The 15,526-nt window shown below is 42.6% G+C and overlaps 1 protein-coding gene across 2 annotated transcripts in view; it reads right to left on the bottom strand.

Annotated features, from left to right (window-relative positions):
* Window positions 1-11,513: 11,513 nt before the first annotated feature.
* The window catches only part of TACR1 (tachykinin receptor 1), a 260,275-nt gene continuing 256,262 nt past the window's right edge, over window positions 11,514-15,526 (bottom strand). For both annotated transcript variants that reach the window (XM_033947638.1, XM_033947639.1), the window contains exon 6: window positions 11,514-14,051. In XM_033947638.1, the coding sequence (XP_033803529.1) occupies window positions 13,757-14,051 (295 nt within the window). In that variant the 3' untranslated portion in view covers window positions 11,514-13,756. The remainder of the gene's footprint in view (window positions 14,052-15,526) is intronic.

The following is a 15,526-nucleotide window of genomic DNA, read 5'->3' as shown; positions in this document are numbered from 1 at the left end:
CCTCTCCTCAAATCACTTCACAGGCTCTCTATTCACCTTCATATACAGTTCAAACTACAATTACTAACCTAAAATAGTACCTGTTGGTATCTACCTCTATTGGCCTTGTTATATTGGCCTCCACATATAATATTTTAAATATCTAATGATACATTAGCCCCAGATATAGTAAACAGAAAAAATCCCCATATTCCCATTGTACAGCAGTTATAATAGGCTCCCAATTTCCAAGACTGGTCTTTAAATATCTTGTTCTGATAAATGCCACACAGATTGGTAGAAGTGGAGGGGCATTTTTAATATGTCTAAATTCGAGTTTACGCTTTTTGTATAAGATGTACAAACATCCAGTACCAAGCATGTCCATTTTCAAACTGCAAAACATCTATGGATGTGATTGGTGTTCTGTACAGTACATCTATTCTCTGTGTGTCTCTTTTTGAACCATTTTTGACCCCCCTCTCCTCCCGCCACATTCAAATGAAAATCACACAGAACAAGACATTAGGATGCAGGAAGGAGCTAGCATTTGTACTAGATTGGTCACATAAACATCCCAGCAGAGCAGTGGGGAACCACTGGGGGCACTGTAGTGAACATCACATAAAAGGTCCCAGATACACATATCAAAATGATGAGCCCTCCAGAACCCACCAAAAACCTACTGGACCCAATTGTACACCACGCCAATATCCCTTATGCCTGCAGGTGACACTTCACATATGGGATTTGGGTGGAGTTTGGAAGGCTCACAGATTCCACCATAACTGTAGTGGTTAGAGGGGCGTATGGGCCAGAGTCCCCATTGTTATGGCTGACTACACTGCCCACTGGGCTACTGCAGGAACCTGCTTGCTGCTCTAATAGGACTAGCCATAACATCTGAAGCTGTCATACAGGCAGGTATATACTATTTCATTTATATGTTTGGGGTGTGGGCAGTGGTTTGGTGTGGGTGAGAGGTGCCTGAGGTGGTGGTACCCCTCCCCCTCATCTCCCCCCCTCCCGCTCCTTCCCCGCTTCCCCTGCCACATGCACGCCCCTTTCTCTATCTCTAGCTGTTCACCGCCACAAGCAACAAGAACTTCAACATGCTCCTCGCAACCCTGTCATCTCTCCCGCTGACATCCTTTCCTATGTGCGGCACCCAGAAGTGATGCCAGTGGGAGAGATGATGCAGTCGCGAGGAGTACGTTAAAGTTGTTGCTCGTGGTGAACAACTAGAGGTACGGGGAAAGGGAAGGATGGGGGGAAGGGGTGCGCATGTTCCACGGGGAGGAATGGGAAGTGGTAGGGGTGGAGAGGAGGAGGTGTGCCGGCATCCCCCTGCCCCTACCTTACTATGCCACTGGGTGTGGGAGGGAGTCAGTGACCACTGGGGGAGTGTGTGTGTGTGTTTATATTCCTCCAGTGGTCATCTGGTCAGTTTGTATACCTTTTTTGCACTTATTCGTTATTAAAATAGGACTAGCCCCAAATTTCTAACTTGTGCCCTGAACCTATTCATAAATGTTTGATTATGGCAGAAAAAACATCCAAGTCATAAGCCCACCCTAGTCCCGCCCACACCACGCCTCTAACATGCTCCCTTGAGATTTAGATGAACTGCTGATCAAAAGCATAGATATCCGTTTAGAAAATAGGTTTCAAAAATAGCAAATTGGAAGGGTTTGGCAAAAAAAACCTCCATCTGCACCTTTATGCCACTTTACGGATGTTTTTTTCTTTTTTGAAAATGAGCTCTTATAGTGTTATACTTTCTGCTTTGCCATATCACTTTTATAAGCAGGTAACTGGTGTTTCCTTTAGTTTTCAATTCTACACCATTTTAAATCACAGAATACATTTGCAACTTTCCTATTTAGCTTTCATTTCATGTAAATTTACAAACTGAGAGTCTAGTTGCCATGTCCAACTGACTGATGGAGGTAATGTAATTTCCTCTGTGTCTTTAGGCCATGCTGGCATATGAAAAGAATGACATAGTAGGGGCTCATCTCTTGTTTAGCATTTTATCACAAAACCAGACTGTGCAATTAAAATCACAGCTCTCAGAGGTGAATAAGAAACTGAAACCATTATCAAGGCGTCTGGAGATGTGCATACTTCTTTGTGATTAAATCAAACTATGTATATTTGTCATTTGTAGCCACTGTGAATATTCTATGAGTGGCGGGTAATATTATAAATGGATGCTTAGGCTGTCAAGGCACTTAGCCTTACATGTTGCACTCCCACACACATTTAAGTGTATATTTTCTACCTGCGTATTCCTCTGACAATTGTAGAAGTGCCGACTTGAGCATGTAAAATGCTATTCTACATACTCAAGTCTCTTTCTGTATAATTAGCCTGAAAAGGCTACATTTGCAGATATATTCACTATAGAATTTACTAGCAAAAACATGATGAAATTCACTTCAGATACTCACAAGTTCAATAGTTCATTTGAAATGTAAAGCCTATAGAGAATAACCTTTGCACATTTGCACATTTTGTGAACTCTTCATTAATTTATTCTTTACATGAAAAAAAAAAATATGTTGTGCCCATCCTTAGACAATACAGTGCCATGCATGATTTCCTGTGGCAAGGAAACAACTTCCCCAGGGAATGAAATACAAAATAGAAACCTTGCTAATTCCTTGTTATAAATTCTTCCCAGGATAATGTGACCATATTTCAATATAGCATATTTTCATCAAGGAGGCTGGCATCACTGGAGCTTGACACTGGTTGCAAAGTACACAGTACTCAAAAATAAAAGAAAATATTTAAGAAAACACATCTGAGAAACTTATAACCCCTGAATATTTTCTAAAGTTTGAATACTCGTACATTTCTACAATTGCACAGTGGCTACAGATGTTTTCAGGAAGCTGGGTGAAACCATAACATCTAAAGGGATGTATGTATAGGAAGAGAACTTTAAAAAAGTAATGGTAACTATGAAGAATGCCAGTAGCAATGAGTAGACCTCAGCATTAACAGCTTTGAATTCTACTGTATAATAACCATAGCCACTTTCGGTGAGTATAGAGATTCAGATAATCAGTGATATGATTTTGCAGAAGAAATGTATAAGAATAATTGGAAAACTGATAAACATCTGCTCTGTATTGACCTATAAATTGGTGTGCCCAGTTTTAAGCTTAGCGTACAGTCGCATGCACAAGTTATAGAATAAGGGTAGTTTATTAGCTGCTAATTGGCCCTAAGTCGGTATTCTATAAACTGTGCATACCAAATCTATAGCATGCAACTGCAAGGGGGCTTGGTCCTGGCGATCATTACAGAATTACCCCTTAACAAATTTGCGCTCTGCCTCTAGACCAGTGGCATAGTAAGGGGGGGACGGGACAGACCGTCCTGGGTGCCATCTTGGTGGAGGTGCAGGCACCTCTCCACCCCCATTCCTTCCTGCCGTGCTTGTGCCTTCACTTTCCCTGTATCCTACCTCTAGCTCTTTGCAGCATGAGTAGCGGCCTCGGCACTCTCCTCTGACGTTACTTCCGGGGCCCTTGACTAGGAAGTGATGTCAGAGGGAGAGCCCACGCTGGTGCAGGCAGCAAGTTAGAGATGCTGCTCGCGCTAAGCATGCTAAACAGGTATGGGGGAAGGGAAAGGGTGCATGTGGCAGGGGGCTGGAGAAGAGGTCAAGGGGGCGCCTCCGCCCCTGGCACTCCCACCCTTGCTATACCAGTGCTCTAGGTTATACCTAGGACCTATGATACTAAGGAATCTCACCGGTCAGTTGAAGAAAAGAACAATGCACCCTAGATGGATACATCCATAACTGGGGGAGAATTCTTGTACCATTTCCTGTACCATGAGAAACCATATAACAGCTCAGAAAGGAAAAGTACAAATGTACTGTGATGTATGGTTATTTGAGCAATTGTTCAACCTCGTCTACTACCGACCCCCAGGGCAGTCCGAAAAAATTGATGGAGAAATGACAGACAAGATTAAATGCAACTGCAAGGGAGGCAACGTAGTTATCATGGTTGACTTCAATTATCTGGGGATAGACTGGAACCTAGGCACCTTCAAGTTCCTGGATGCTGTCGGCGATTGCTTCCTGGAACAACTTATCAATGAAAATACGAGATGAAATGCAATTCTGGACTTAATTCTAAATGGATTATGAGGACCGGCGCAAGGTGCAGAAGTAGAAGGGACGCTGGGAAGCAGTGACCACAATATGATCCGCTTCAACCTGGACACAGGGGCATAACATCGATCCAGAACAACAGCCATGGCACTGAATTTCCGAAAAGGGAATTACAAAGGGATGAGACTCATGGTGGGGAAGAAGATTAAAAAAAGGATAAGCACTGTAAAAATGCTACAGCAAGCATGGTCCCTTTTTAAGGACACAGTCACTGAGGCACAAAATCTATATATACCGTGTATAAACAAGGGATCTAAGAGGAAAATGAACAAGGAACCAGCGTGGCTCACTGTAGCAGTGAAGGAAGCGATCAGAGACAAGAAGACTTCGTTTAAGGAATGGAAAAGGTCAAAAATGGACAAAAACTAGAAAAAGCACAAGAAACATCAAAGCAGGTGCCATAAGGCGGTAAAAGGGGCCAAAAGAGACTACGAGGAAAAAATAACCAAGAAGGCAAAAAACTTCAAGCTGTTCTTTCGATATATTAAGGGGAAACGACCTGCAAAGGAAGCGGTGGGGCGGTTGCATGACCATGGAATAAAGGGAGCACTAAAGGAGGAGAAAGCCATTACCAACAAACTGAACACATTTTTTGCGTCTGTATTTACCGAAGAGGATATACACAACATACCGGAAACAAAGATGGGAAACTGACAAGTTTGATGGTCAGTCTAGAAGAGGTATGCAGACAGATTGATAAGCTTAAAAACGATAAATCCCCGGAACCAGATGGCATCCATCCGAGGGTAATCAAAGAACTGAAAGGGGCTATAGCTGAACTGCTTCAACTAATAGCCAATCTGTCGATCAAATCAGGAAGGATTCTGGCAGACTGGAAAGTGGCGAATGTTATTTCGATCTTCAAGAAAGGTTCAAGGGGAGATCCAGGAAACTACAGACTGTTGAGTCTGATCTCGGTACCGGGAAAGATGGTAGAGGTGCTGATAAAGGACTGCATCATTGATAACCTTGATGGACACAATCTGATGAGGAACAGCCAGCACATCTTCAGCAAGGGAAGATCTTGCTTGACAAACTTACTGCACTTCTTTGAGGGAGTACACAGGCAGATAGACAAGGGCGACCCGGTCAACATTGTATATCTGGATTTTTAGAAGGCGTTCGACAAAGTCCCGCGTGAACGACTACTTTGAAAAATTGCGAGCCATGGAATCGAGGGTGAAATACTCAAGTGGATTAAAATCTGGCTGGCGGATAGGAAACAGAGAGTGGGGATAAATGGACAATACTTGGACTGCAAAAGCATCACGAGTGACGTGCCGCTGGGTTCGGTGCTTGGACCCGTGATCTTCAACATTTTTAGAAAGGACCTGGAAATTGGTACAATGAGTGAGGTGGTTAAATTTGAAGATGATACAAAGTTATTTAGAGTAGTGAAGATGCAAGAGGATTGCGAGGACCTTCAACGTGACATAAACACGCTCGAGAAATGGGCCGCAACATGGCAAATGAGGTTTAACGTGGATGAGTGTAAGGTGATGCATGTTGGTAACAAAAATCTTATACATGAATACAGGATGTCTGGTGCAGTACTTGGAGAGACCCCCCCCAGGAAAGAGACTTGGGAGTACTGGTCGACAAGTCAATGAAGCCATCTGCGCAATGTGCGGCGGCGGCAAAAGGGCAAACAGAATGCTAGGAATGATTAAGAAGGGGATCGCGAACAGATCAGAGAAGGTTATCATGCCGCTATACCAGGCCATGATATGCCCTTACCTGGAATACTGCGTCCAGCATTGGTCGCTGTACATGAAGAAGGACAGAGTACTACTCGAAAGGGTCCAGAGAAGAGTGACTAAAATGATTAAGGGACTGGAGGAGTTGCCGTACAGTGAGAGATTAGAGAAACTGGGCCTCTTCTCCCTTGAAAAGAGGAGACTGATCGAAACATTCAAGATAATGAAGGGAATAAAGACAGGTTGTTCACCCTCTCCAAGGTAGAGAGAACGAGAGGGCACTCTCCAAAGTTAAAAAGGGATAGATTCCATACAAACATAAGGAAGTTCTTCTTCACCCAGAGAGTGGTAGAAAACTGGAGCGCTCTTCTGGAGGCTGTTATAGGGGAAAACACCCTCCAGGGATTCAAGACAAAGACAAGTTCCTGCTAAACCAGAACGTACGCAGGCAAGGCTAGTCTCAGGGCACTGGTGTTTGACCTAAGGGCCGCCGTGCGAGCGGACTGCTGGGCATGATGGACCACTGGTCTAACCCAGCAGCGGCAATTCTTATGTTCTTAGATTTTCACTTATTTTCATTAATTGCCTTTCTATTCCATAGCATCTCTGAACTCTTTTTTTTTTTTTTAAATTTATTTATACAATTTTACCAAATTTATTCCAAGCATAAACATCTTGTACAGAAAAGTGCGATCAAGACACTTCTAATTTAAGTTAACTTTCAATCATGAAAGATAAATCACTCAAATTGTTAAAAGAAAAGAAAAAAATCAGCTTCCCTTGATCACACACCAGTCCTCTAAATTTAGATCCAAGATTTAAAGAGTAGCTTAATTAAATTCAAACAATCATAAAGAAGCACATTAACTACTAATGAACAGAGAACTAATCATTAGTAGGCGCTGCTGTTACGTCATTCTCAAGGTGTTTCATTGAGAGAAAACTTATCAAATGAGACAGGTCTACAAATACATATTTCAAAGAACGGTATCTAATGACACATCTGCATGGATATCTTAAAAAGAACCCCCCCTCCCAATTTGAGTCACTCCAGGATTCAAATTTAAGAATTCTTTTCTTCTTTTTTGAGCCTCTCTGGAGACATCTGGAAACATTTGAATATGGAAACCCAGGAAATCCTTAGATGTATTCTTGAAATAAAGATTTAGGATCCAGTCCTTGTCTGGAGCCAGACAAGGACTGGCTGGTGTAGCCACTTCTCTGTCCGATTGTTCCAATATAGTGGAAATATCCAATGGATGTTCCTGAGATTTTCCAACTTTTTCTTTTTGAATATTTTGAGATTTAACAGGAAGGTAATAAACCCTTGTAAGGGGAGGTAGAGAATTTTCAGGTATCTTAAGAATCTCCATAAAATACCGTTTTATCATATCTCGAGGGGAAATTGATAGAAACTTAGGAAAATTTATGATCCGCAAGTTATTAGTCCGCCTATTGTTCTCCAGAGCTTCCAATTTCCTCCTCATAATTAAATTATCCAGTTGGTCTTGGTTATGTTTAACAATTATTAACTCTTTATTAGTTTCCTGGTTTAACAAAGTTAAGTCTTTCTTGTTTTAACAAAGATAAGTCTGTCTCTGGACTCTTAAGCTTCTTAAGCTTTATCTAATTCAAAGCTCTTATTACTCATAAAAAAAAGGACCCCATGGGAATAAGGCTTGATAAGATTGCACTAAAATGTTTAAGTTCCCTTCATTTAAGAAGTTAAGCTCACAAATATACTTTCTGTATTAGAATATTGTGAAAGGGTCACTTTTTCTCATCAAGCCATTGTGCAAAGAAACAACTCATATGTAGAAAAACATTGGGTCTCTCACAGTCTAAAAATTGTTCTAGATTCTCTAGGTCAGGGGTGCCCAAAAAGTCGATTGCGATCGACCAGTAGATCACAAAGGCAACACGAGTCGATCGCGGAGCCCATCCCGGGCTCCGCGATTGACTCGCATTGTCTTTGCATTCTGATCTCCCTGCTTCCCCGATGCCAGGCCAGATATGTACAAGTGCTGGGCCCACAGCCTTCCCCCCCCACATCAATACTGACATCGTAGAGGAAGTTCCGGGCCAGCCAATCGCTGCCTAGCTGGCCCGGAACTTCTTCTTCGACGTCAGAATTGATGTGGGGAGGCTTATGGGCCTAGCCGGGGTCAGGGAAGCCGGGAGAAATCGACAGTGGTGGCATGGGGGGGCAGAGAGAGAGAAAGACAGACCGAAAGAAAGGGGGGCAAGGAGAGAGAAAAAAAGAAAGAAAAGGGGGCAGGGAGAGAAATACAGACAGACAGAAAGAAAGGGGGACAGGGAAAGAGAAAGACAGACAGAAAAAAAGAAAGAAAGAAAGGGGGCAGGGAGAGAGAAAGAAAGACAGAAAGAAAGGGGGCAGGGAGAAAGAAAGAAAGACAGAAAGAAAAGGGAGGGGCAGGGAGAGAGGAAGAAAAATTTGGACTCATGGAAGGACAGATAGCGATGTTGGTTGTGGAATGGAATGAGGTCTGGAGGAGAGGAAGCATGCAGAGGCAGAAAGAAAGTAAGAAATATTGGATTTACAGTCAGAATAAGGAAGTGCAACTAGAGACTCATGAAATCACTAGACAGCAATGGTAGGAAAAATGATTTTATTTTAAATTTAGTGATCAAAATGTGTCTGAATTTATATCTTCTATCTATATTTTGCACTATGGCCCCCTTTTACTAAACCGTGATAGTGGTTTTTAGCGCAGGGTGCCTATGAGCGTCGGGAGCAGCGCAGGGCATTCAGCATAGCTCCGTGTGCTAAAAACCGCTATCACAGTTTTGTAAAATGGGAGGGGGTATATTTGTCTATTTTTGTATAGTTGTTACTGAGGTGACATTGCATATTTTAAAGTCATCTGCCTTGACCTCTTTGAAAAAAAAACCCTGAATATAAATGACAATTAACATTTTCTCTGCGTACAGTGTGCTTTGAGTTTTTAAATATTTTTTTGTTGGTAGCTCATTTTGACTTGGTCATTTTAAAAGTAGCTCGCAATCCAAAAAAGTGTGGGTACCCCTGCTCTAGGTTATTGCCTTCAAAATAGACCTCACTTTGTAACTCAAGGAATATAAGCAAGACAACAGATTGATCATTAGGACATGCATGATTTTTTTTCAAGAAGCCATTGTACCCTGGAAGAGGAGGAGGAAGTGGCAGTGTATAGGTCAGCAGTGTTTGTGGTCTAGGGTTAAAGACTGTGAACAGTAGCCTGAAAAAATGGATGCCATCCCCTTCCCTAATGTGTGGGCACGACTACCCTTGGGCCTGGCTATCCTGACAGTTTTATAGGTCCTCTCAAAAGAGCTACATAAGTTTAAGATTTGTAACCCTGTTTCCAGGTATAGAAGGAAACTAGTTTGCAAGCAGTTGTAAGAGTGCAAATCTAGACTAGGCAGGTAGAAAACTGCCAAAATTCACAGATCAATTGCACTCTGCGTTGCCAAGGAGGCTACTGTTCACAGTCTTTAACCCTAGACCACAAACACTGCTGACCTATACACTGCCACTTCCTCCTCCTCTTCCAGGATACATTGGCTTCTTGAAAAAAATCATGCATGTCCTAATGATCAATTTGGCTGGACTCACATGCCTTCTGTTGCCCTGTTCATCCTGGCAGGAGGAGATGAGATAAAAGGAACATCAGGTGTGGGTAATAAAGGATACAGAAAGTCTTTATTGAGACTTGGGACTACCAGCTCCTACAGTCTAAAAAATAGATAAGTGGGCAGGATGAGGGGCTCTGTTCATTTTCAATCTCCTTAGTTTTCTTCTCTTTGTGTAAAAACCTCCTTTGGCTGTCAAAGCTGTTTTTCTGCTTAGGGGACCCAGTCTCCTTTGCTGTGATCCCCTCTAAGAGTCACTTCTTAAATGTAGTGCCTACCATTCAAAATCTTGATCCTAGCTCCTGCTTACTTGCACACTGCTAGTATCTCCTTCAATGGATGCCAATGGTGGATGTCAAATGTACTACTACTACTACTTATCACTTATATAGCGCTGAAAAGCGTACACAGTGCAGTACATTTTGACATTTATAGACGGTCCCTGCTTGGAAGAGCTTACAATCTAACTTGGACAGACAGACATGACATAGATGGTATGGGATGCAGAACCCAAGGTAAGAGGAGTTAGGACTCGAAAGCACTCTCAAAGAATTGGGCTTTTAAATGGGCCTTGAAAACTGCTAGAGACGGAGCCCGACATAGAGATTTGGGCAGCTTGATCCAAACATATGACGTAGCAAGGCAAAAGAGACGGAGTCTGGAGTTGGCAGTTGAAGAGAAGGCACAGATAGGAGGGACTTACCAGCAGAGTGGAGCTCATGAGGAGGATCATAGGGAGAGATAAGCAAAGAGAGATAGTGAGGGATTTGTATTGTATTTAGAAACAGATGGGGAGCCAATGAAGTGACTTTAGGAGAGGAGTAACAGGAATAAAATGACTCTTCTGGAATATGAGTCATGCAGCCGAATTCTGGATGGATTGGAGGGGAGCGAGATGGCTAAGCAGAAGGCCTGACAGTAGTGAGTTGCAGTAGTCTAAGCGCGAGTCTAAGTACACTTCCTCTTGGTTGCAGTGGCTGTCAGCCAACAAAGATCATTTAAGCTGCCCTGAATCACACATTTATTTAAAACTCATAAGCCACCTAGGCTGCCCTTTTGCATCTTCTTTTTTCCTCTTAACGACCAACAGGATGGACTTTCATGATTGTTAGCCTTATGCTTTTCTTTTGCAATCATTAGAATGATTTTGATAGTTTTGCTGCATCTCCTTCATGACCCCATTAGTTTCTATTTTTTTTAATGGTGTGGACTGGATTATTATAGGTGCCACAGTACCTCTTTCACTTCTAGAGGTCATGGAACCCATTTTGGATCTGGGGGGCCATAAAAGCACAAGTGAGTGGATGTTGTTCTTGCTCCCACTAGATACCAAGGACCCTTATAAGGTCAAAGATGGGGACTGGGATGGGGGGGGGGGATTTTGCTTGGGGACCTCAGAGTGGGTAGGAAGGATCAGATGCTTTATGGGGAGGGAACAATTTTCATGAGGGGGGAGTCAGCTGTTAGGGAGGTTTTGGAAGAGATCAGTTGTTTTATGTTGAAAGTGGGGATCAAGATTGGGGTGATCAGAAATGGCCCACACCTTGGCATTTAAAACTGCCACGTCAAGCAGGAGCTTATAATGCCTCAGGGCAACTGTAAATGATGTTGGCTACGGTTTTTCAGATTGATATGGTCCCCTTGTAAGATAAGGGCTCCGTCTCGATACTGATAGCCTGCCTCTCTATACCCTGTCTATGCTTCTTGGAAATCTAAACATTCACAACTTCCCCACATTTAGACAGCCCTTATTCTGAAATGCAGGCTACTCTCCATGTATACAGAGATGCATCTAAAAATACCTTCTACTCGTAGGTGCACAAATTTACACCTGGCATACATAATTGTTCAGGTCTAATTTACATGCTTATCTAAGAATTTTCAAAACTATGCTTATAAATGCTCCAATGCTAATAGAATTCCTATAAGTGTTGGAGCAGCATTGGAGCATTTAGGACCCTGGGCCTAGGGTTACCAGATGTTCAGATTTCCCTGGACATGTCCTCCTTTTCGAGGACATGTCTGGGGGTCTAGACGGGTTTTCAAAACCCGGCACTTAGTCCGGGTTTTGAAAAATTTCCCGTCAAAATCGCGTCGGGAAGGGGCATGTGCGTGGACATAACACGGTGATGTCCGTGCACGTGATATCATTGTGTTGCATCCACGCATGCATAGATGCCATCTGGGGGAGGGCCTGGGGGTGGAATGGGGTATGACACAGGCAGAACAGGGCAGAACTGGGTGGGCCTGGGGGCATGGCCATGGGTCTGGATTTTTCCTTCAGGAAAATCTGGTAATCCTACCTGGGCCGCAGTAGAAACCTCTACCACGGCTTAGTAAAGAGGGCCTAAATAACTTTATTCATTTAAGTAGGGTCACACAAATAGCACTCCTAACTTAGGGGTCCTTTTACTAAACTGCAGTAAAATCTGCAATTACTGTAGCTTAACATGGGATTTTACGGTGCAGTAACTGCAAATTTAATGCAACACCTATTGGGGGTATTCTTGCTTTTTTTAAATTGCAGGTCAAGTGTTAACATTCCGATTAACACACAGTAGCTGCTCCTGGTTAATGTGAAAACATTTAGGGACAGATTCTATAAATGGTGCCTACATTGAGGATGCCTAGAGACTTCTCACTAAAACCCACACACAACCCAAATTGTCTGAATTAGCTTCAACGATGTGGTAATTAACCACACTATTGACGTTAATTGAAAAAAAATTTAAAAATTAAACAATTAAGAGTTTCATGCAGAACTCTGAGTGGCGCCTAGCAACACCTAAGTCCAGGTACCCTCCGATGTTTAACACTGCCTACCTGAAAATTAGGCGTGGTTACAGGCAGAGAATAGGCATGGTAGACTTAGGCATCACTAGGCATCCGAATTAGCTGCTGGTAAATTAAGCCAGGTATAACCTGGTCTAATATGTTGGTGCCTACCTCTAGAATACCTAGAGAAACCTAAGTCCGCTTAGGCACCTCTAGGTGCGATTCTTTTTTCTTTTTTTTAATATGTTTATTGAAGGAGCTGACACCTAATGGTTGATTGATAGCCATGTAGAGCGGCACCTATAACATAGGCACACTTAGGCACTGTTTATAGAAAGTAGGAGGTGATAATGACCCTATATTATTTGCATTAGGTAGTTAATGCTGCAGTTACTATGTTCTAACTGCCAAAGCCTTCCATGCTCACTCGCCATCCGTACCATGCCCCCTATCACAAAAGCACCTAATGCTTGGTTTACTGAGCAATAACTGTGATAACACAACAAACCCCATTAACATGGCTCTGCATTATCAGTTTGACGTGGTATAAACTGGGCATTAACCCCCAGATTCTCTAAAGGTTGCACAAAGTTGCAGGGAGAGTGGGAGAGTGGGAGAGAACCCCTTAACTTAAATTTTTCACACACAGAAAAATAGCTATGATTTAAATCTTGACAATTGGTACTTCTCCACACAAGTTTCACACTTGTGCTAATTCAACTGCTTTTTATGTGTTCCATGCACATACTCCCCCTCCCCCCACATATGTAAATTACAAAGCTAATTGGGCCAGTATAAATGCTGGATACAATATACTGTCAATACTGAATAAAGTTTTTGACTATATCCATGGAGAGGACATTTCTATTGGTTTTAAAACCCCTAATAATTTTGAAAAATTGGACCGCCATGCCCATGAGAAATGGATTCCAAGTATTATCTTAAACAATGTGTGCTGTTTAGAACAATGCAATGCAATCCAGCCATATCACCTCAGGCTCTGATCTCTTGAGTTCTCAAAAGTTTGAATGGGTCAGACCTAGCCCCTGCTTATGTGGGAGACTTCCAGGAAATGCTGGATGCTGCAGGAAATTGCACTAATGGAACAGTAGAAATAACCCTTCCCTTGTCTTAGTCAATACTGGACAATGCTCTGAAAAGGGAGCCAACTTGTTAACAAGCCATGAAACTGAGGCCTTGTGAACTCTGTGGACAAAAACTGATCCCAGGACACTTTTCCTATGAACAAAGGTATTTCATAGCTAAATTTCAACTTGACAAAACTCCCCTTTACAAAAGATCATATTAGGCTCAGAATAAAAATAGATCTGTCTCATTTTGTTATACCTCTGCCTTACTGAATGAAGTGTATAGAACTTTGGATAAAAGCATTTATAAATAAGATGATGATAATAATAATTATAGAAAAACAATGGTCGCCATATAAATGAGAACAATTAAAATCAAGAGGAGGCCTTTAGGAGAGATTATTGGAGTAGAAGCTGGATGTTTCAGACACTGTCTTTGAGACACTACGTGAGGATCCATTAGATGTAAGGTCTAGAGAGAGACGCTTGGCTTTGCTGTTGCTATCTTCTCCATCTTCATCATGAGCAGTCAGGACAGATGATACAGTAGTCTCCATGCGGCTCACTTTGTACATGCTGCTCTGGGTGTGCAGATAGCGTGTGGATTTCAGTTCAAGTCCTTCATACTCACCAGCATGGATGAATGGACACCACTTGAAAGCATGCTTAAAGCCAATCCGAAATCTGAGGAGGAAAAGTGAGTAGAAAAGTTATGTTCAGTTGTTATATGTGAGAGGAAGGGAACTTCAGAGCCATAATTAAAATGCATTCACGTACATTTACTGCTGCTCAGCAGCAGGTGAAAATGTATGTAGTTGAACAGTGGCATAGTAAGGGGGGTTTGGGGTGTGTGGTCAACCTTGGGTGCAGTCTTCCTAAGGGTGTGTCACTCCTTCTCCTCTCCGTTCCTTTCCACTTGTGCCCGTGCTCCTTGCCTTCCCCCGTACCTTTGTTACTTCCCCAGAGGGAGGTTGCTACCCGCACTGGCATCGGTGTTTTCTCTGATGTCACTTCCAGGACCCACACCTAGGAAGTGATGTCAAAGGGCAAGCTGACAACGACATGGGCATGCTGCTCATGCCGGAGAAGTAAAAAAGGTACGGGGAAAGGGAAGGGGTGCATGTGTGGTGGTGGGGTAGGGGAGGGGTGCCACTGCCACTGCCCCGGGTGCCACTCATCCTTACTACGCCATGGGATCTTACCACTTCTCCAACCATTGAATTAAATGGTTAATGAACCAATTAACTTCAATAATTGGATGCTAGCAACCAGTTATTGAGTTTAATTGGTTGCACGGCATTCTATAAGGCATAGCACCTAACTCTGCTAGCACATAACTCAAAAGGGAGCATGGCCATGAACGTGTCAGAGGTGTTCCAAAAGGTTGACGCATAATTATAGAATACTGCCTCAGTAAGCTTAACTAGGGCACCAGCATTTATACCTGTTTTACCTACTACTTTCCTACTTTCTTCCAGATGTTCCCTTCCAGCTAACAACCACTTGAGATAATCCCTCATCTGAACAAAATTAGGTTTTTTTCAAGTCTAGAACCTTCACTTTTCATGAACCCTCTCTACAAGCAGGCAAAACAAAGAATAGGGTTCTGACAAAATGTTATTCAACCAACAGAAAAGATTTATTCAATCAAAATGTATTAACTCTGTGACTTGGCATGGTGCCACATTTTGGCAGAAACTCTTCTGCCTCAGGAGTCAACATGGCTTACACAATGTGGCAATTCAGCTCTACTCAAACCAAAATTCTTGATTAAACTCCAACAAAGAAAACTAGCTTATAGGTTATAACATAAATGTCTGTCCAAAGACACGTGAAAGTTGATGCCAGATGATCACCAACTATAATATCAGAAATATTCTCCCCATTTGTAAGCACTAAGCCCAGTATGGCCCCCATTCTGCATGGGTTCTATTAACAACTGCTGGAATAGTTCTCCCTGTAGAGAATCCAGAATCTCCTTACTTCTAGGAGACCCCAAAGAGGAATACCCTAATCAACATCTGGCATATTAAATAACTTAGGGGGAGGAAGAAATGCCATGGCATGAGGGAAGGGAAGGAGATAGAGATACCACACCATGGTGTGGAGTGGTAAGGAAGGAAAGGAGAAGAGAAAGAGAGAGATGCCAAAGCATAGGG

Source organism: Geotrypetes seraphini, chromosome 6 (genome assembly GCF_902459505.1).
Source record: "Geotrypetes seraphini chromosome 6, aGeoSer1.1, whole genome shotgun sequence".
NCBI lineage: Eukaryota > Metazoa > Chordata > Amphibia > Gymnophiona > Dermophiidae > Geotrypetes > Geotrypetes seraphini.
The sequence above is the reverse complement of the archived record's forward strand: the minus strand, read 5'-3'. Positions and strand labels throughout refer to the sequence as shown.